The sequence below is a fragment of the Pongo abelii genome, chromosome 20 (assembly GCF_028885655.2).
Source record: "Pongo abelii isolate AG06213 chromosome 20, NHGRI_mPonAbe1-v2.0_pri, whole genome shotgun sequence".
NCBI classification, from domain to species: domain Eukaryota; kingdom Metazoa; phylum Chordata; class Mammalia; order Primates; family Hominidae; genus Pongo; species Pongo abelii.
This window is the reverse complement of record NC_072005.2, coordinates 49,601,964-49,622,819: the sequence shown is the minus strand read 5'-3', so window position 1 is coordinate 49,622,819 and position 20,856 is coordinate 49,601,964. Positions and strand designations below refer to the sequence as shown.

Sequence of the window (20,856 nt, the reverse complement as noted above, 5' to 3'; positions counted from 1 at the left end):
GACGCTCGTGGCGCGCAGGCGCGTTGACTCATTCATTGTTCTAGGCCCTGAGGCCGCCGAAGAGGGGCGTGCGCACTTCGGCCGTTCTGCGCAGGCGCTGCGAAGGGCTGGGTCTCTGCGGTCTGTCTTCCAAGACACACCTCCTTGGAAGAGGGAGTGACGTCAGGTTAAAGCTACCAGGACGGGTCCCAGCATCTCTAAATCACCGCGCCCTGGCCTCTTCGGCCTCCGTCTGCCGCGGCCGAGGGGCCGGGCTTCTCAGCTGCTGACCCACTGCCACCGACTGCGCTCTCTCTCGTGGGTCGGCTTTTTGCTCGGTTGGTGATTTGGAAGGGGGAAGGGGAAAGATAAAAATAACAATGTGTCCGAGGGAGGAGGGACTGGAAGCCAGATTTCTGAGGTTTTATTTTTATTTATTTATTTTTCAGAGAGGGTCTTTCTCTGTCGCTTGGGCTGGAGTGCGGTGGTGTGATCACGGCCCACTGCAGCCTCCAACTCCTGGGCTCAAGCGATCCTCCCGCCGCAGCCTTCCGAGTAGCTGGGGCTACAGGCGCACGCCACCATGCCCGGCTAAATTTTATTTTTTATAGAGACGGAGACTCTACCAGAGAGTCCCACATGTTGACCAGGCTGGTCTCGAATTCCTGGCCTCAAGCGATCTTCCGGCCTCGGCCTCCCAAAGCACTGGGATTACAGGCATGAGCCACCGCGCCTGATTTCAGAGTTTTTGAAGCAGAAAGGGAAACGTTGCCATCTAGAAAGAGGGCGGACAGACAGGACGCCTGGGATTCTGGGGGAATAGGGTCTGGGCTCTGGATTTTTTAGGTCCTGGAAAGTGACACTCAAGAACCGAAGGGGACAGGGTGGAGGACCGAGGCCTGGGTTCCGAGTGGGGCGGTTAGGAAAGGAAAAGGCTAGGTGCTCCCTGACCCAGGGCTTCTCCACCCATTGCTTTCCAGCCATGCCTCCGCCGCAGGGTGACGTGACCGCCTTGTTCCTGGGGCCTCCGGGCTTGGGGAAGTCCGCTCTGATCGCAGCGCTGTGCGACAAGGATGTGGAGACGCTCGAGGCCCCCGAGGGACGGCCGGACTCCGGGGTCCCCAGCCTAAGAGCTGCGGGCCCAGGCCTTTTTCTGGGCGAGCTGAGCTGCCCACCCGCAGCGCCGGGGCCCTGGGCGGCGGAAGCCAACGTGCTGGTACTGGTGCTGCCCGGACCCGAGGGGAACGGGGAACCGTTGGCTCCAGCCCTGGGAGAGGCAGCGCGGGCCGCCCTGGCCCGAGGGACCCCGCTACTGGCTGTGCGGAACCTCCGTCCTGGGGATTCACAGACTGCCGCCCAGGCCCGTGATCAGACAGCAGCTCTGCTGAACAGCGCGGGGTTAGGAGCCGCGGATCTGTTTGTGCTACCGGCGAACTGCGGCAGCAGCGACGGCTGCGAGGAACTAGAGCGCCTCCGGGCGGCGCTGCAGAGCCAGGCAGAAGCGCTGCGGAGGTGAGTGCCGGCTTTCTGGCTGGGTCCGTTAGTCGAGATCCTAGGCACCTAGGTGCGTCCATGGAGGTCCATGAGATCCCTCCCCCAGTGAGTTTGGGGCAAGGCTTAGCTCTATTATTATTATTTTTTTTTTTCCTCAGAGACAGGGTCTCGCTATGTTAGCTAGGTTGAATTTGAACTCCTGGCCTTAAGCAATACTCCCGCCTCAGCCTCCCAAAGTGCTAGGATTACAGGCGTGAACCACCACACCCGGCCTTTTTTTTTGAGACAGGGTCTCACTCTGTCGCCCAGGCTGGAGTGCAGTGCCGCCATCCTAGCTCACTGAGGGCCTCCACCTCCTGGGCTCAAATGATCCTCCTGCCTCAGCCTCCAGAGTAGCTAATACTACAGGCTGCAAAACAGGATCTCACTGTTTCCCCAGGCTGGTCTTGAACTCTTGGCCTCAAGCCATGCCCCCACCCAGGCTTCCCAAAGCCCTAGAATTAAAAGGGAAAGGCTTAACACTTTATCTGCTGGGGCCCTGAGGCTCATTTTTCCAGGCCCTGCCCCGACCAAGGTGATCCACCCTCCTTGGCCTCCCAAAGTGCTGGGATTACAGGTGTGAGACACTCTGCCCCAGCCCCCTGGAAGATTTTACCTGAAAACTCTAATCCTTGAGCCCTCCCCACCATCAGCTTTGTTTTCAAGTGACCTAAAGCCACACCCGCAATGAGCTTTATTATTTTGGGGCATCCTCATCCACCTCCTTTCTCCAGCTCCCTCTCGTTTCTGTGCCCACTTGCTGGCTACCTCCTGAATTTGCTCTACCACCTGCCAGCTTCCTCATTTTACAGACTTAAAACGAGGCTCAGAGAGGGACAGTCCTTTGTCCCAGTACACTATCATCTTTTTTCCTTAGCCTCACCTGCCCGGGAGTCACCTTAGCCACTCCCCCTTGGTAAGAACTAGTAGATGAGATTTCTCCCCTCACTGACCCTCCTTAGGCCCAGCCCCTGAAAAGAGTGCCCTTGGGGACCTTGTCTGTCTCAAATAGTGCTGGACTTGTGTTTAGGCCACAATACAGTTGCGATTCTTTGTTCTAGGCCCCACCCTCTGTGAGCTTTGTCCCACCCAGCACAGCTGACCCTTGGAAAAACCCCGCCCCCAAATACTGTATTCCATGAAAGTTTCAACCCAATCCCCATTTTGGGCTAGGGTGGGAAGCCTGACCTTATGTCCACCCGTCCAATAATCAAGACTCCATTATTGCTTGAAGCCTCACCCATATCATCACGGCCCCTCCCCATCTGGTTTCTATTTGCTGTGCCATCAGTCTGGCCCTTCCCTTTCCTACCCCTGCCCCATTCTGGGATCATTAGGAAAGCTCTGCCCTTGTCATCATAGCCCAGTCCATGTCACCCAGCCCCTTTTCTACCTTTGACCCTGTCCCTTCTTGTCCCCACAGGCTCCTGCCACCGGCCCAGGATGGCTTCGAGGTGCTGGGTGCAGCAGAGCTGGAGGCTGTGCGTGAGGCCTTTGAGACCGGCGGCCTGGAGGCTGCGCTGTCGTGGGTGCGCTCAGGCCTGGAGCGCCTGGGCAGCGCACGGCTAGACCTGGCCGTGGCCGGCAAGGCTGACGTGGGCCTTGTGGTGGACATGCTGCTTGGATTGGATCCTGGCGACCCAGGTGCTGCGCCTGCTTCGGTCCCCACAGGACCCACTCCCTTCCCAGCCCCAGAGCGCCCGAATGTGGTGCTCTGGATCGTGCCTCTGGGCCCCACGGGCACTGCCACCACCTCGGCCGCCGCCTCTCACCCAACGCACTACGACGCCCTCATCCTCGTCACCCCTGGAGCCCCCACTGAGAAGGACTGGGCCCAGGTCCAGGCCTTGGTGCTACCAGATGCGCCTCTTGTCTGCGTGCGCACAGACGGCGAGGGCGAGGATCCGGAGTGTCTGGGAGAAGGCAAGATGGAGAAACCCAACGGCGAGAGCTTAAAGAACGCAGGCGGAGGGGGATTGGAGAATGCACTCAGTAAGGGAAGGGAGAAATGTAGCGCTGGATCGCAGAAAGCAGGCAGCGGGGAAGGTCCTGGGAAAGCTGGCAGCGAGGGTTTGCAGCAGGTTGTCGGCATGAAGAAATCCGGTGGTGGCGACTCAGAGCGGGCCGCCGCGTTAAGCCCGGAGGACGAGACGTGGGAGGTGCTGGAGGAGGCGCCGCCGCCAGCGTTCCCCCTACGGCCTGGCGGACTCCCAGGGCTGTGCGAATGGCTGCGGCGAGCGCTCCCCCCAGCCCAGGCAGGAGCGCTGCTGCTGGCGTTGCCACCAGCATCTCCCAGCACTGCCCGAACCAAGGCTGCGGCGTTGCGGGCCGGGGCGTGGAGGCCAGCTCTGCTGGCTAGTCTGGCGGCGGCGGCGGCACCACTCCCAGGGCTGGGCTGGGCATGCGACGTGGCACTTCTGCGGGGTCAGCTGGCGGAGTGGCGACGGGGCCTGGGGCTGGAACCCGCGGCATTGGCTCGACGTGAGCGCGCCCTGGGCCTGGCTTCTGGAGAGCTGGCAGCGCGCGCTCATTTCCCAGGCCCGGTGACGCGCGCCGAGGTGGAAGCAAGGCTGGGCGCCTGGGCGGGCGAGGGCACTGCTGGGGGCGCAGCACTGGGCGCTCTCTCCTTCCTGTGGCCTGCGGGTGGTGCAGCGGCGACAGGTGGTCTGGGCTACCGAGCGGCTCACGGCGTCCTGCTGCAGGCTCTCGACGAGATGCGGGCTGATGCTGAGGCTGTGCTGGCACTCCCTGAGCCTGCCCAGTGAGGAGTGGGAGCGGGCTTGGGAGTCCAGACTCTGACAGGGGATGCCTGGGCTTAATCCTGGGTGCTTGAAGGGGATGTGGACTCTTGACTTCTAGCTGGGATGTGTGACTTCTCATCACCTGGATTCAGAGAGTCTGGGGGACAGGAATCCTGATTTTTTTTTTTTTTTTTTTCCTTGAGAGGAAGTCTCTTGTTGCCCAGGCTGGAGTGCAATGGCGCGACCTCGGCTCACTGCAACCTCCGCCTCCCGGGTTCAAGCGATTCTCCTGCCTCAGCGTCCGGAGTAGCTGGGATTACAGGTGCCTGCCACCACGCCTGGCTAATTTTTGTATTTTTAGTAGAGACGGAGTTTCACCATGTTGGCCAGGCTGGCCTCGAACTCCTGACCTCAGGCAGTCCACCCGCTCCGGCCTCCCAAAGTGCTAGGATTACAGGCGTGAGCCACCATGCCCGGCCAGGAATCCTGGTATCTTTGGGAACCATGGTGCATGACATCCAGACCCTTCTGTCCTGAAGGGAGTTGGTGGCCCAGACTCTAGCAGGGACTATGTCTTTGTCTCCTAGGGAGTAGAAACTGGAGTTACTGGATGTTTAGTCCTCCAGGGGACGGGGGTAGAAGTCCTGTTTCCTAATTAGTGGGGAGGTGTCCATGACTGGGACCTGAACTCCAGTATAGGGGAGGGAGACCTGAGCGCCCCAGGGAGCTGGAACTCTTGGGCTTCAGAGCCTCAGAGGGAAACAGGGTCTACATTTCTCTGGGAGAAAAAACCTGCGCACAGGTCCCCAAGGAGCAGTGGGCTTTGAATCTTGATGGGGTGGCAGAGGCCCCTGGGGTCTCAGACTCCGGGGTTCTAAAATGGCTGTGGACCTTGGTTCCTAAATCTTGGGTAAGGGGAGGTCTGCATCTGGAGGAGGGATCGGGGGCTTGTGGGAGAAAGCTGGAGACTTCTTGATCTCTCCTGGGGAGTGGATGGGTTTCTATCATTGCCCTCCAAAAGTATGTAGGGAGGGTGGTCCCACAAAAATGAGGTGAGGTGGGTAAGAGGTCTGGGCATGGTGGGCCCTGGGAGTAGCCAGGGACCAGGAATGAGGCCTTCTGGGTGTGGAAGGGCAGGAAAGCATACCTCAGAGACAGCTCCTCCAAACCTTGTATTGGGATCCCAGCAACTGCCTCTGTGAGTGTGATTGGGAAGGGATGTGACTGCCTTCATCTTCTAGGTGCTGAGCAATTCAGGTGATCTCTGGGGAGTCTGTTTCTCTGTCTCTTTTCTTTAAGAGTTTCTATCTTTTTTTGGCCTTGGTTTCTCCTGTTATTTAACCATAACCCTTTCTGGCCTTGGTGTTTTGTGCACCCTCCTTTTTGGAAGAACAGCTGTACTGCTGCACTGGTCCAAACACTTCTGTATGGACACCTTGGGTATCCCCAAGAGGCTCTGCTTTCTGGTGTACATAGAGGGTGCTGCATTGAGCCAGGGGCCCACCAAATGGGTGGTCAGGCATTCGAGACCATGGGAATATGCCAGGAGTGAATGAAGCAAAGGCAGAAACCACAGTGCCTGGAATGTTCTAGGCTGCTAGCCACATGTGGGGGAAAAGTTGCAGGTTACAGAATTCTTCAGTGTCAAAACAGAAAAGGAGGATCTGAGAATCCAAGCGATAGAATCCCTTTTGTCGGTTGACAGAAAGAGCAAAGTCCAGAGAGGGCAGGCTTGAGGCCCAACAGCACACAGTAAGGCCCTGTGGGTCTGGCCCTTGCCTATTCTCATTCCCTGCCCCTTCCCATTCCTGTCCAGCCTGATAGACTTTCCTTCTTTTTTTTTTTTTTTTTTTTTTTTTTGAGATGGAGTCTCACCTTGTCACCCAGTCTGGAGTACAGGGATGTGATCACTGCTCACTTCAACCTCCCACTCCCAGCTTCAGGCGATTCTCCTGCCTCAGCCTCCCGAGTAGCTGAGATGACAGGCATGTGCCACCACACCTGGCTAATTTTTGTAGTTTAGTAGAGAAGGGATTTCACCCTGTTGGCCAGGCTGGTCTCGAACTCCTGACCTCAGGTGATCCACCCGACTCAGACTCCCAAAGTGCTGGGATTACAGGTGTGAGCCATCATGCCCGCCTGACTTTCTTTCTGATGCCTAAGTGGCCACCTTGAGTCCTGCCTGGGGACCCTTGCACCTGCTGTTCTCTTTCCTTCAAGGCTCTACTCACAACTTCCTGTTCTACTCTCAAACCTTCCTGTGACGGGCTCATTCAGATCTCAGCTCACGTATCCCCTCAGAGAGGCCTTCCCCTCCCTGACTACCCTATCTGAAGTAGCTCACATCCCCCCATTATTCATTTCGGCCAGTTGACTTTCCTTGTAGCAATTATTACTGTCAAAAATGATCTTATTTATTTACCTGTTTATTGGCTTTTGACCCATTGCCAGTCCTGTTCTCTGTTGTTCCCCCAGCATCTAGAACAATAGGTGCCTGACACAATAGGTGCTTCGTAAAGATTTATTATTATTATTTTAGAGACAGGGTCTTGCTCTGTTGCCCAGGCTGGAATACAGTGGGATGATCGTGGCCCACTGCCATCTCCAACTCCTGGGCTCAAACGATCCTCCCACCTCTGCCTACAGAGTAGCTGGGACTATAGGTACACAGCACCAAATTTTCTGTAGAGATGGGGGTCTTGCTTTGTAGCCCACACTAGTGTTGAACTCCTGGCCTCAAGTGATCCTCCTGCCTTGATGGGATTACAGGTGTGAGCCACCACACCCAGCCTAAGTGTTTATTTCATTGATCAGTGTCAGAACTAGGATTGGGATTTAGATTGTTGATCTCTTGCCACAAGATAGGAAAATGGAGCAAGATGAGGAGAAGCAAGCATTTAATGGGAGAGAACACCCTTGTCTGAGGTCAGGGACCTGGGAAGCAAGCACGACTTTGCCACTGTCACTGTGTGTTACTTGGACAGTGCCTTATTTTCCCATCTGTGAAATGAAAGAGCTGGATAAGAACCTTAAATAGTTTTGAGATCCTGTCTCCCTTAAAAGCTGAAGACAAGGGTTACTGATCCAAGGGCAGATACTCGAGGGATGGTACCATCATCTCCAGCTTGGATTCCCACTGCTGATACAATTTGTCCCTTCAAAGTTGAGATATCTACCGTGGGGAGGAGCACTTGGTTCTATACTGAATGGCTCCAGGCATTTTCCTGAAAGCTCTTTCAGCTTTAGGGGAAGAATATTCATCCATATCTGTAATATCTACACCTCTTTACCCCATCATATTAGTGTCTAAGCCCTGCAATCAGGCATGTCAGCCACGTGATGGAATGGGAGGGCTGCAGGGCAGCACCGTCCAGTAGAAACAAAATGCAAGCCACATATGTCATTTTAAGTTTTCTTTTTTTGAGATGGAGTTTCACTTTGTCTCCCAGGCTGGAGTGCAGTGGCACGATCTCGCCTCACTGCAACCTCCGCCTCCCGGGTTCATGTGATTCTCCTGCCTCAGCCTCCTGAGTAGCTGGGATTACAGGCGTATGCCACCATGCCTGGCTAATTTTTGTATTTTTAGTAGAGATGGGGTTTCACCATGTTGGTCAGGCTGGTCTGGAACTACTGACCTCAGGCCACCCGCCTTGGCCTCCCAAAGTGCTGGGATTACAGGCATGAGCCACCGCGCCCAGCTAATTTTTGTATTTTTATTTTATTTATTTTTTTGGAGACAGAGTCTCGCTCTGTCACCCAGGCTGGAGTGCAGTTGTGCGATCTTGGCTCACTGCAACCTCAGCCTCCCGAGTAGCTGGGATTACAGGCACACACCATCATGCCCAGCTAATTTTTGTATTTTTAGTAGAGATGGGGTTTCACTGTGTTGGCCAGGCTGGTCTTGAAGTCCTGACCTCAGGTGATCCACCAACTTCAGCCTCCCAAAGTGCTGGGATTATAGGCATGAGCCACTGTACCCGTCCTAATTTTTGTATTTTTAGTAGAGATGGGGTTTCACCATGTTGGCTAAGCTGGTCTGGAACTCATGGCCTCAAGTTATCTGCCCACCTCAGCCTCCCAAAGTGCTGAGATTACAGCCAAGTTTTCTAACAGCCACATTAGAGAAGTAAAAGGAAACAGGTTAAATTCATTTTAACATGTTTTACTTAACCCAGTGTATCCAAAATAGCATTTCGACATGTCATCAGTTTTTTAGGTTTTTTTTTTTTGAGATAGTGCTTCGCTTTGTTGCCCAGGCTGGAGTGCAGTGGCACAATCTCGGCTCACTGCAACCTCCACCTTCCAGGTTCAAGTGATTCTCCTGCCTCAGCCTCCCGAGTAGCTGGGATTACAGGCACCCGCCACCATGCCCACTAATTTTTGTATTTTTGGTTAGAGATGGGGTTTCGCCATGTTGGCCAGGCTAGTCTCAAACTCCTGACCTCAGGTGATCCGCCCACCTCAGCCTCCCAAAGTGCTAGGATTACAGGCGTGAGCCACCGCGCTTGGCGTCATCGGTATTATTTAAATGAATTATGTTACATTCTTTTATGCTGTCTTCAAAATCTGTTGTATATTTTACACTTACACCAAATCTCAATTACCGTGATATATTTTTATCTGAAATGCTTGACCTGTATTTTGATTTCATAAAATTCATAGTTGGAGAAGTAGATTCACATATCCAAGTTGTTCCAATTATATAATAGTTTTCCAAAAACTGAGATGGGTGTCCATTTTTTTTAAGTAGAGATGCAGGTCTGGTTATGCTGACCAAGTTGGTGGGTTGTTTTGTTTTGTTTTGAGACAGAGTCTCACTTTGTCACCCAGGCTGGAGTGCAATGGCATGACCTCAGCTCACTGCAACCTCTGCCTCCTAGGTTCAACTGATTCTCTTGCATCAGCCTCCTGAGTAGCTGGGACTACAGGTGTGTGCCACCATGCCCGGCTAATTTTGGTATTTTTCTCAGAAATGGAGTTTCACCATGTTGGGCATGCTGGTTTTGAACTGCTGACCTCAGGTGACCCGCCCACCTCGGCCTCCCAAAGTGCTAGGATTACATAGTGAGCCACCAAGCTGGTTTTGAACCCCTGGCCTCAAGTGATCCTCACACCTCAGCCTTCCAAAGTGCTGGTATTACAGGCATGGGCCACCACACCTGGCCTCAGCTGTTCAATTAAAAGTAAATAAAACTTAAAATTCTATGTTTCATTGGCAGTAGTGCAACATTAATACTGAGTAGCCACATGTGATTAGTGGCTACAGTATTGGACAGGGCAGGTACAGAATACTTCCATCAACATAGAAAATTCTATCAGTCTAGCTTAGCTAGACTTTTAGGGCTTAGGGGCAGATAGTCCTTCAACTGACTTGGGCAAGTCACTCTACAAATGGCATCTACCTCACATGGTTATGGTGAGAATTCAGCGTATGTATGTACATGCGTGCACACAACATGCACACACACACATAACATAGTGCACCCTTTCCTGAAAAGCCTGACACACGGAGCTCAAACATGAGTGCCACCCACCCCTGGGCAGCACCAAGATGGCTCTAGTCCGGGCGCCTTTGTCTCACCCCCATGCCTTTGCTCGGAGTGTGCTCCTCATTTTTCTGCCACTTTGACCCTGTCTCTGATTTGGTCCTGTCTGACATCACTGCTGTATGCTTCGCTGCTCTCAATTTCCTCTGCCCTCATGCTAGCAGGAGTCATGCCAGAGATCATATCTGAGAAAGCAAGACAATTTCGTGTGTGTGTCTGTGCCCATAGAGGAGTGCTGGTTGTGTTGATATAGTTGTAGACTGGTTGTGTTTACACAGTTGTATATATTGACGCCCTTGAGTGTTATGACTTCTTTTGGGGGTGGTCGCCTTTTAAATCATGACTTTCGATGGGAATCAATTTTAGTCTTTGTAAAGACATAAGGTTGTTGGTAGGCATCTGTCTCTGGGAGCATCCAAGCAGAAAAGACGAAGACTCCCTTGTAGACAGATCACTGGCCACCACTGAAGTGTGTCTGCATGGCACCACAGGGCTGGAAGACCCTTGAAGGCAGGAATTCAAGGAAATGTATGATGAATTTTGGCATTGCCATCAGAAGGATAACAGGCATGGAAAACTTGGGTGAGTGGGCGAGACAACCTCATCACCACAGCAGAGTTCCATACATGCCTGGATAATGATAGAGGGATTTGTGTCCACTGCAGTGGGGAACCATGAAGGACACATCAAAGGTGTGGTTGGCCTGTGGTGGTCTTTGGAGGAATGAATAAAAATGAATAGAAATCCTATTGCGTGTCTGTTCTTTTGGAGTTTGAGGGAAAAGAAAGATCCTTGAGATTTTGACTGGGCTGGAAACCTAGACTCCAGCGTCTGGGGATAGGAGGGATGGTGGGGAATCTGCTGGGAAAGACTGGGCTGTGATCAAGAGAATTTATCAGTATCTGAGTTTTGCCACCCTGAAAGGAGTGCGGGCAGACTTACTGTTTAAACATTGGGAGCTTATGCTGGTAAAGCGCCTTAGCTCTGGAGCCATTAATGACCCCTATTGGGTCATTAATGATACCCATTAATGACCCCAATTGGGCCAGCCTTTCTGTAACCATGCCCTTGGATTGTTGCTCTCCTTCTAGGCTTGACTATGTGGTTTGCTTCAGCCACTAGAACAATAGCAAACAGGATACAAGCAGAGGCTTGAAAAGTGCTTATGTGGCCGGGTGTGGTGGCTCACACCTATAATCCCAGCACTTTGGGAGGCCAAGGCGGGCAGATCACAAGGTCAGGAGATCGAGACCATCCTGGCTAACACAGTGAAACCCCATCTCTCTACTAAAAATACAAAAAATTAGCCGGGCGTGGTGGTGTACACCTGTAGTCCCAGTTACTTGGGAGGCTGAGGCAGGAGAATAGCTTGAACCTGGGAGGCGAAGGTTGTAGTGAGCTGAGACTGCGCCACTGCACTCCAGCCTGGGCGACAGAGCGAGACTTCGTCTCAAAAAAAAAAAAAGTGCTTGTGCACTCAGACTTCCTCTCTTGCTCGCCTTGGGACCCCTACCACCACTGCCACATCCAAACCTCGGGCTGGCTGAGCATGGTGGCATATGGGTATAAACCCATAATCCCAGCACTTGGGGAGGCAAAGGTGGAAGAATTTCATGAGCCCAGGAGATCGAGACCAGCCTGGGCAACATGGCAAGACCCCCATCTCTACAAAAAAGCAACAACAACAAAATTAGCCAGATGTGGTGGTGTGCACCTGTGGTCCCAACTACATGGGGGAGGCTGAGCCAAGCGGATTGTTTGAGCCCAGGAAGTCAAGGCTGAAGTGAGCTATGATGGCTCCACTGCACTCCAGCCTGGGTGACAGAGCAAGACAATGTCTAAAAAAATAAAAAGAAGGAAAGAAAAAGAAAAGATCTGGGCTAACCTGCTGGGTAATAAAGAGAAAAGAGACACATGGCTCTGTCATCCTTGATCCCTGCCACCCATAGCCAACCAACCTCTGAAACAGAGCTCCCTAGCTGATAGGCAGCTGAACCCAGCTGAGACCAGCAAAAGAACTGCCCAGCTGATCCAGACCAAGTTGCAACTCTGAGAATCATTAGCTAAATAGGTGATTGTTCTAAACCACTAAATTTCGGAGTGGTTTGTTATGTAGCAAAAGCAACTAATACAGACTTGTTCTCTCTGTGTGTGATGTGGTCTCTTTCTCCTCAATAACATGACCCAGTGATTAAAATCCTAAACTCTGCCACTTTTTAGCTGTGTGACCTCCAATGTGACAGCCCTCTGAGCCTCTGATGTCTCCTGAAAACAGGGATGTGAATAATAGTGCCTATCACTTAGAGTTATGAAAATAAAATGAAAAACAGCTTCTAAGGGGTCATGGTGGTCATTTGTGCTATTAATGAAATGTGCAGTTCTCTGCCTTCTGACCTTGGGGCAGGATCTCACTTCCTGGAGCCCATGTGGCTGGGTGGGCCATGTGACTAGCTCCATCCGGTGACTTGTATTAAGTCACTTCTGGGTCACAGCATGTGATTACCCATGGTAGACTTCCTGTGACACAGAAATTGGCCACGTTCAAATTGGTGGATGCTTTATTTATTTATTTATTTATTTAAGACAGGGTCTCACTCTGTCATCCAGGCTGGAGTGCAGTGGCAAGATCTCGGCTCACTGCAGCCTCTGCCTCCCAGACTCAAGCAATCCTCCCGCCTCAGCCTCCCAGGTAGCTGGGACTACAGGCGTGCACCACCATGCCTGGGTAATTTTTTTTTTTTTTTTTTTGTATTTTTGTAGAGACGGGGTTTCACCATGTTGCCCAGACTGGTCTCAAATTCCTGGGCTCAAGCGGTCCTCCTGCCTCGGCCTCCCAAAGTGCTGGGATGACAGGCGTGAGCCATTGTGCCCTGCCGGTGGCTGATTTATGACTACGATGAGCAAAACACCCTCTGGATAGTGCTAGGGTGAAGGAAAAGTTAACCTTTTGTGAATGGGCAGTCATTCAGCAAATATCCACTCCTCTCCCTTCCACTGGATGGGGAATATATTTCCCTGCTCCACTGATGGGTTTGACCATATGATTTACTTAATGGAATTTTAGCAGACCTAACCTTAGCAAGGGCCTTAAATGTACTTGGCTTTTGTGCTCCCGTGATGTGCCGTGAGAACATTTGCCAGGGAGCTGTTGATCCCAGGAAGTTGTGGAATCTCATGGAAGAGACCTGAATCCTCCCAAACTGCAGCCAAAGCAGCCATCCCACAAACTCTTATAAGAATGCTTGTTGGTATAAGTCTCAGTTTTTATGTTGGGAGGCCAAGGTGGGTGGATCACTTGAACCCAGGAGTTTGAGACCAGCCTGGGTAACATGGGGAAATGCTGTCTCTACAAAAAAAAAAACACAGGAAATAGCTGGGTGTGGTGGCGCATGCCTGTAGTCCCAGCTACCAGGGAGGCTGAGCGGGGAGAATCAATTCAGCCCATGAGGTTGAGTCTGCAGTGAACTGTGATGGTTTCACTGCACTCCAGCCTGGGAGACAGAGTAAGACTGTCTCAAAAAAAAAAAAAAGTCTCAGTTTTAGGATGATTTGTTACACAGCATTATTACAGTGTTAGTTAATACAACTTTGTTGTTTTAAACCACTGAGATCAGGGACTTGTTTTGTTACTGTAACATCATCTAGTCTGTCCCAATTGATGTCAATGTTTAGCACCTGTCAACTAATGGCCACTCAGTAAATGGCAGCTATTATAATGATTACTGTTTACTCAGGCATACATTGTCTTTAGAATCCACATGGTCTTAAAGGTGCTAGGCATTGCACTAAGCACTTTTTAAGTTGTCTTTCATTTGACTCTTACAACAACCTTATGAAGTTATAACTATTAATATCTACATTTTGCAGACATGAACACTGAGGCGAAAAGAGGAAGCAGTTAATTGAGAGGGATGATCATGGAGTCTGAAGTATACCAGACTTGGGTTCAAATCAAGGTTCTGACCCTCCCTAGTTGTTTAGCCCAAGGCAAATGACACCCACAATCTATGCCTCAGTTTGTTCATCTGTAGAGTGGGGATAATAATATCAACCTCACAGAGTTGTTATGATCATGAAATGAGGTATAGCATGGAAAACACAGCACAGGGACCTGGCAAAGAGTAATCCCTTCATAAAAGGCGGGGCCACCAGGCATGGTGGCTCACACCTGTCATCCCAGCACTTTGGGAGGCCAAGGATCACTTGAGCCCAGGAGTTCAAGACCAGCCTGGGCAACGTAGTGAAATCCTGTTGCTACAAAAAATAAAAAATTAGCCAGTGGTGGTGGTGCACGCTTGTAGTCCCAGCTACTAGGGAAGCCGAGGTGGGAGAATCACCGAGCACGGTGGTGCATGCCTGTAGTCCCAGCTACTAGGGAGGCTGAGGTGGGAGAATCACCTGAGCCCGGGAGGTCGAGGCTGCAGTGAGCCTTGAATGCACCACTGCACTCCAGCCTGGGTGACAGAGTGAGACCCTGTCTGAAAAAAAGAAAGAAAGAAAGAAGGCAGGGCCTTCCCTCTCTTCCTCAAAAGGAGAGGATTTGAAATGAGGATTGAGACCCCCTATTTCCTGCATTCTATCTCCTCAAGATACATCACACCACAAGGACTCAGGCTTGCTCCATTAACTTCTTTATAGGCACATGGGGAGTTACAGGCTGAGGACAAATGGGGACTTCACACTACATATATCTTCCTCTGTTCAGATAGCTTTTCAGGGGGAGTGAGTGCACTCTATATGTTGGAGGAAGAGGACATGGGTGCCTGTGGGCACTTCAGCACCAGGCTTGGTGAAGCACATACTCTCTGTAGCACAGCCCCGCATAGCAAATCTGGGTTTGAAGATACCTGAAAGGGAGATTTCAGACTGGAATCAGGGACCTCAGCCCCTTCTTCCTCATAATCCCAGAACACATCCTCACCCACTTCTCTGGAACCCTCTCCTCCCATGGAACCTAGAAGTTTGGGCCTCTAGTTCTGTTTCCTTTTCCAGAGATCCAGGCACCACTCACCAGCCTGCACGTGTCCAGATAAGGAGACGCAGTGGTTTTCCTTTCCAGTACAGTGGGTCATGGGCCCCATGCATTTGTCCCTGAAGCTTGCAGTGCAGGCGGGGCACATCAGGCCATTCTCAGTAAGATTGGTCAAGGGAACTGAGGATGAGGATGAAGTGTAAGGTGAATAGGGATGTTTAAGCCGTTCCCCCAACCTCCCAACAACCCCTGGGAAACACCAGGGTTGCTAATAGACACTGCATTTTACAGGTAAGAAAACAGGCTCAGAGCCAGCAAGTGGCTACAGCAAGGGTCAGTGGAGAGCCAGAGTACACACCACATACCACAGGCTTCTTACCAGACAAAAAGGCACTGTTGCAGCTGTCGCTCTGGCAGCAGAAGGAGCTGGTTACCATGTGGTCCTTGGGGCCCATGGTGGTGGATATGACGCCAGAGTAGCAGTCCTGGGACCTGATGCAGCCCTTGTAGGTGTGCACCAACTCCTTGCCCTCTGTGGGATGGGGACAGGCAGGGACGGTGCTGGCTGAGCACTCCCTGGCCTCAACCCCTGCCTCAAGGTCTTGCCTAACCCTAGGCCTCCCCAACCCCACAGCTTCCTGGGGTGGTCTCTTTCTTTTTTTTCTTTCTTTCTTTTCTTATTATTTTTTAGACGGAGTTGCCCAGGCTGGAGTGCAATGGCGCGATCTCGGCTCACTGCAACCTCCACCTCCCGAGTAGCTGGGATCACAGGCGACCGCCACCATGCCCGGCTATTTTTTTTGTATTTTTAGTAGAGACTGGGTTTCACCATGTTGGCCAGGCTGGTCTCCAACTCCTGACCTCAGGTGATCCGCCCGCCTCGGCCTCCCGAAGTGCTGGGATTACAGGCGGGAGCCACTGCGCCCGCCCGGCCAGGGCGGTCTCTTTCAAGCCCCCTAGAGCCATGCCGCCTAATCTGTCTGGTGCATGGCCTGGAGTGCTTTCTTAGGTAGCCCTCCCTCCGGCTGCCATAGCCCCTGGTCGGCCTTTGGTGATCTCTTCCAGCTCCATTGCCAACCTCAGCCTGCTGGATGTGGTCCCTTCCACCCCACCCCACCCCACCCACGGCCACCCCTCTCTCCCTGTCCTGCTCAGATTACTCTATTTCAGGCCGCCTATGGCCACCCCCATGCCTTCGTGAAATGGTCTCTTCCAGCCTTCACAACTCCCCGCCAACCCCCGCCCACTCCGTAGTCTCTTCCAATGAACCCCGGTCCCAGCAACAGGTATCCTCCTCTCTCAGATCCTGCCATGGTCACTCCTCAGACCTCCCAGCGAGGGTCTCTTGCTGCCCCTCTTGGCTATTTTTAGGTCTTGTTTAAGGTGGGTTCTTCCAATCTCCCCGGCCTTCCCCCTCCCCACCATGTGGTGGTCTCTTCCTACCCAATTCACAGGTTCCCCCTTCACCCCATCGAGGGGTCCCCCAGCTCCCTCTCCTCCCTTCCCCAGGGTGCGTTTCCTCTTCTGTGTCGGGATGGGGGTTCTCTTCAAGCCTTTCAGGTCCTTTCCTAACCCACCAACGCTGGCTGGGTGATCTTCTATCTCACTTTCCTTTCACAGCCCCTCCTGACCAGTGTTTTCTCCCTGCACCCAAAGTCGCCTTCATTCCCTCACCAGGACTCATCATCTCTCCTCCTATGACTGAAAGTCTCTTTCAGCTTTGTATAAACATCCCTGTCCCCCATTGGTCTCTTCCATTGCTCCCTTTCTCCTCCATCCTTTTTCAGGTCTGGGGTGGTCTCTTTCATATAACTCATGCCCATCTTCTCTCTTCCATTTTATTTTCCGAGACAGGTTTCCCTCTGTTGCCCAGGCTGGAGTGCAGCGGTGTGCACTTAGCTCACTGCAGCCTCAATCTCCCAAGCTCAAGTGATCCTCCTGCCTCAGCCTCCCAAGTGGCTGGGACTACAGGCATGTGCCACCATGCGCAACTATTTTTTTTTTTTTTTCTGTAGAGATGGATCTCTTTTTGTTGTCCAGGCTGGTCTCAAACTCCTGGGCTCAAACGATCCTCCCACCTCAACCTCCCAAAGTGCTAGGATTACAGGCGTGAACCACCGTGCCAGGCCTCCCTTTCATTTTACTCATCCACATCTCCCCCTCCCTGTCTCTGCTTCTCCTCTTTAAGATGATTTGCTCAGCCAGGCATGGTGGCTCATGCCTGTAATCCCAGCACTTTGGGAGGCCGAGGCGGGAGGATCACTTGAGGTCAAGAGTTCAAGACCAGCCTGGCCAACATGGCGAAACCCTGTCTCTACTAAAAAATACAAAAATTAGCCAGGCATGGTGGCATGCACCTGTAATTCCAGCTACTCTGGAGGCTGAGGCAGGAGAATCGCTTGAACCCGGGAAGTGGAGGTTGCAGTGAGCAGAGATCGAGCCATTGCACTCCATCCTGGGTGACAGAGTGAGACTCCGTCTTAAAAAAGAAAAAAAATGATTTGCTCCATACTTCAAGGTTATCGTCCCTCTCCTGTTTGGGGTGGTCCCTTTTCTGTCTCTCCCACTACTCTAACACTCCTCCCTCTGTCAGGAATCTCTCCTCCCTCTGTCAGGAATGACCTCTTCCCTGATTACACTTACACTTTCCCACCCCAGCCCAGCCTCTTCCTTCTCTATCCACTCCCCATCATTTCCACCTCCTGCCGGTTAGATTCTTCCCGTCTCACTATTTCTCTGCCCCCACCCCCACCCCTGGCCAGTGTCTTTCCTTACCCCTCTTCTGCCTAACAAAATCTATTAACTCTCACCCCTCCTGCATTTTCCTTCTCTTTAGGACAGTCTCATTTTCAGAATCCCGTGACAATAATGATTTCTATCACATCATTCATTTCTCTTCCCTCCATCTCATGATGGTCTTTCCCTCTTTCCTGCTCTCCACTGATTTCTTCCCACACTACCCCATCTTGAAAACCGTGATGATCCCCCCTCAGCATGGTAGTCTCGTCCACCCTGAAGGTACACCCTACCTCCCCACCAGGTCCCAGGCCACATCCTCTTACTTGAAGTAGCCTTCCCTACCAGGAGCACACATGCATCCTTGTCACTGCTGCAGGTCTTCATTTGGCCATGGCACCTGCTCCCCGCCGCCGTACATATTTCGCAGTGTAGTGGGCACCCTGCAGTGTAGACAGAGGGCGAGGCTGTAGTCATGGGTGGTGTGGTCTTCGGACCACGACTTTGACTTAGGACTTTTGTGTCCTGAGAGAGGAGGGATGAGCAGCTCCCTGGTTTTTCATGGGCGGGATGTTGACCGCTGCCCAAGGAACTGTCCAGAGTCGGACGAAGAAGCAGTGGTGATGCCAGCAAAGCTGCTTCCAGGGGCGGGAAGCCACTCCACCATGAAGCCTGTTTGCCTAATTACATGGCTGGGGATTTTGGATACCAGGGTCCTCTGAGAAAGCTCAGGGGCAGGGAGGGGTCGTGACGGAGGTTTCCATGGACTTTTGTGAAACTTCAGGTCCAGCTGGTTCTTGAATGTGGGCTTCTCCTCCTTGAAGGTACCATGTAGGTCTTGTAGACAGCGGGAGCTCAGGCAGGGGGCCCTGAGGCTGGGGTCTGCATCCCAGGTCAAGCAGGGAGAGTGAGGACCAGGATGGCAGAGGACTTGAACTTCTTGGTCCTGAGAGAGGGGACAACTAGGAGCCCAGATACCTGGGTCCTGGGGAAAGTGAGGCTTGCCTGGACTCCTGTGTGCAGGGGAGGAGGGGGCTGGGGCTTGAACTTCTTAGTCTAAGGAGAAAGGAAATCTCTCTCCCTCTTTTAAAAAAAATATCATATTATATTAATTTATTTTTTTGAGATGGAGTTTTGCTCTGTCACCCAGGCTGGGGTGTGCAGTGGTGCGATCTTGGCTTACTGCAACCTTTGCCTACTGGGTCCAAGCAGTCCTCTCACCTCAGCCTCCCAAGTAGCTAGGATTACAGGGACCCATCACCAAGCTCAGCTAACTTTTTTTGTATTTTTAGTAAAAATGGGGTTTCACCATGTTGGCCAGGCTGGTCTCGAACTCCTGACCTCAAGTGATCCACCCGCCTCGGCCTCCCAAAGTGCTGGGATTACAGGCATGAGCCACTGCACCTGGCCTTCTCCCTCTTTTTTTAAAATAATTATATTTTTAAAGATTTCCCTTTCCAGCCATGCTCTCATCTGATTTCCTAGAATTGAGATGTGTTTGGGATCCTTCCTGGAGGATGGAGGATTCAGAGCCCACCAAGCCCCTCTCTCAGGGATCCAATCACAGGACCTTTTCTTCTCTGGGACCCCCAGGCTTTCTCTTCCTTTACCCTTGGCCTCTTCCATGAATCTGAATTTCCAGAATGCCTCCCCGTTCACCTTGAGGACTTGCTGAAGGCTCTCTCTCTCTCTCTCTCTGGGACCTCTCTCTTCCTGAGGTCCCAGAGACAGTTCAGGTCCCTTGTCACTTACCAAAACCCAGGAGGGTGCAGAGCAGCACAAAGGCCAGCAGAAAGGTCCTTGGTCTCCTGGAGGGCCTCATGGTGTGTGTATCAGCAGTACTTGGTCCCCAGCTTTTATAGGAAGCTGAGGAGGGGCGGGTCTGGACCCACATTCACCCTACGGGGAGAAATAGCTGAGGTCAGAACCCAGGGCAGTCCTCTGTGGCCTCCGGGTTGGGAAGGCGGAACCAGAATCCAAAAGTGACCTGGGCATCTTGTGCCCAGCCCCCCACCTCCATGGAGACCCCAGGAGTCTGGGCTTCCATCCCCCTCTTCCATTAGAACCCAGAAAGTCGCTACTCTGTTTTCTCACCTTCCCACGGCCCATTGTTGTTTGTTTGTTTGCTTGAAGACCAAGACGGAGTTGGGCCTCTTGATTCCCAGTGGCTGCAAGAACTGGGATTCCCTCTCCTTCTCTCTCTTCCCCTCTCCTCCCAAGGAAGCACCCAGTGTGGGTAGGGCCCCACCTTGGAGCACCCAGCATGTCCAGGCTGGTCCTGCGGGTGCGGGGTGCCTTGTCTCCCTTCCCCTCTCTTCATGTGCTTGGCTCACATTCCTTGTGTGTTTGGGCTGTCTCCAGCTGCGACCCCACCCAGGGCTGCACCCTTGGGTCTCCAAGGGACCTAATGAACAGAGGGATGTCTGTCAGCAGTCATAGGCGGCGTAGTAAAAGACAGATGCCCACAGTCCACATATTGGGAAACTGAGGCTTTTGTGGAAGAACTCCAGGATAGGGGTGTGTGTGTGGGGGGGTGGGGGTTGGGCACATGCTTTGTGTTATATTTAGGACGCTGAACCCTTCTCTTTTGGCCTTAGGCATAAGGCTGAGAGAGATCTGCTAATTTTTTTCGGGCGTGCGCGCGCGTGTATATGTATATGTGCGTGTGTGTGTGTGGCAGGGGGACAGAGAGAAGAGTGCAGCCACCTGAGCCATTTGAGGAGATCCTGTTGCGTAGAATCCAGGTTCCCTACGAAACTACGAAAATTCACTCAGATTTGCTGTCCTAGCCCAGCGCGGTCGCTCATGCCTGTAGTTCCAGCATTTTGAGAGGCCGAGGCAGGTGGATCGCTTGAGCTCAGGAGTTCGAGACCAGTCTGGGCAACATGGCAAGACCCGCCGCCCCCTCACCCCATGTCTCCACAAAAAATACAAAAATTAGCCGAATGTGGTGGCGCGTGCGTGTAATCCCAGCTACTTAGGAGGCTGAAGTGGGAGGATCCCTTGGCCCCAGGAGACAGAGGTTGCAGAAAGCCGAGATCCTGCCACTGCACTCCATCCTGGGTGAGAGAGCAAGACCCTGTCTCAACAAAAAATTAAAAAAAAAAAATAATAATAATACAGCAAAAAGATTTGCTTTCTCGGCTTCAGTGTGGGCGGTGACTCCATCGTCCAATGAGAATGGCGAATTTCTTCTAGACACCAATCCCGGAGGTCGCTTCTGTTGCTAGGCTCCCAGAAAGCAGGGTTCGGACGCCATTGGGAGGCGAGGCTAGAGCGGGGTTGTGTGGGCGGAGGGAGGCGGGGCTGGAGGAAACGCTCGTTGCTAAGGAACGAGAGGCGCGACTGG

General features: G+C 52.5%; 2 protein-coding genes across 5 annotated transcripts; one reads left to right on the top strand and one right to left on the bottom strand.

The window, feature by feature from the left end:
• Window positions 1-4: 4 nt before the first annotated feature.
• On the top strand, window positions 5-10,548 carry IRGQ (immunity related GTPase Q). Of its 2 annotated transcripts, none has more exons than XM_002829324.5 (3): window positions 5-317; window positions 960-1,491; window positions 2,936-10,548. In XM_002829324.5, exons 2-3 carry the CDS (start codon window positions 962-964, stop codon window positions 4,275-4,277), a joined length of 1,872 nt encoding a protein of 623 aa, XP_002829370.3. In that variant the 5' UTR covers window positions 5-317; window positions 960-961; the 3' UTR covers window positions 4,278-10,548. The 2 variants fall into 2 exon arrangements, with proteins under 2 accessions (XP_002829370.3, XP_054396563.2); XM_054540588.2 differs by having other exon boundaries at window positions 16-297.
• A 3,833-nt stretch (window positions 10,549-14,381) lies between these two features.
• PINLYP (phospholipase A2 inhibitor and LY6/PLAUR domain containing) lies at window positions 14,382-20,834 on the bottom strand. Of its 3 annotated transcripts, XM_002829323.6 has the most exons (7): window positions 20,214-20,834; window positions 19,602-19,911; window positions 19,260-19,406; window positions 17,834-17,950; window positions 15,151-15,303; window positions 14,811-14,951; window positions 14,382-14,646 (listed from the first exon to the last, which is right to left on the bottom strand). In XM_002829323.6, exons 3-7 carry the CDS (start codon window positions 19,399-19,401, stop codon window positions 14,513-14,515), a joined length of 687 nt encoding a protein of 228 aa, XP_002829369.3. In that variant the 5' UTR covers window positions 19,402-19,406; window positions 19,602-19,911; window positions 20,214-20,834; the 3' UTR covers window positions 14,382-14,512. The 3 variants fall into 3 exon arrangements, with proteins under 3 accessions (XP_002829369.3, XP_054396565.2, XP_054396566.2); XM_054540590.2 differs by lacking the exons at window positions 19,602-19,911; window positions 20,214-20,834 and adding an exon at window positions 19,522-19,573; XM_054540591.2 differs by lacking the exons at window positions 17,834-17,950; window positions 19,260-19,406; window positions 19,602-19,911; window positions 20,214-20,834 and adding an exon at window positions 15,932-15,987 and having other exon boundaries at window positions 14,385-14,646.
• Window positions 20,835-20,856: the final 22 nt, after the last annotated feature.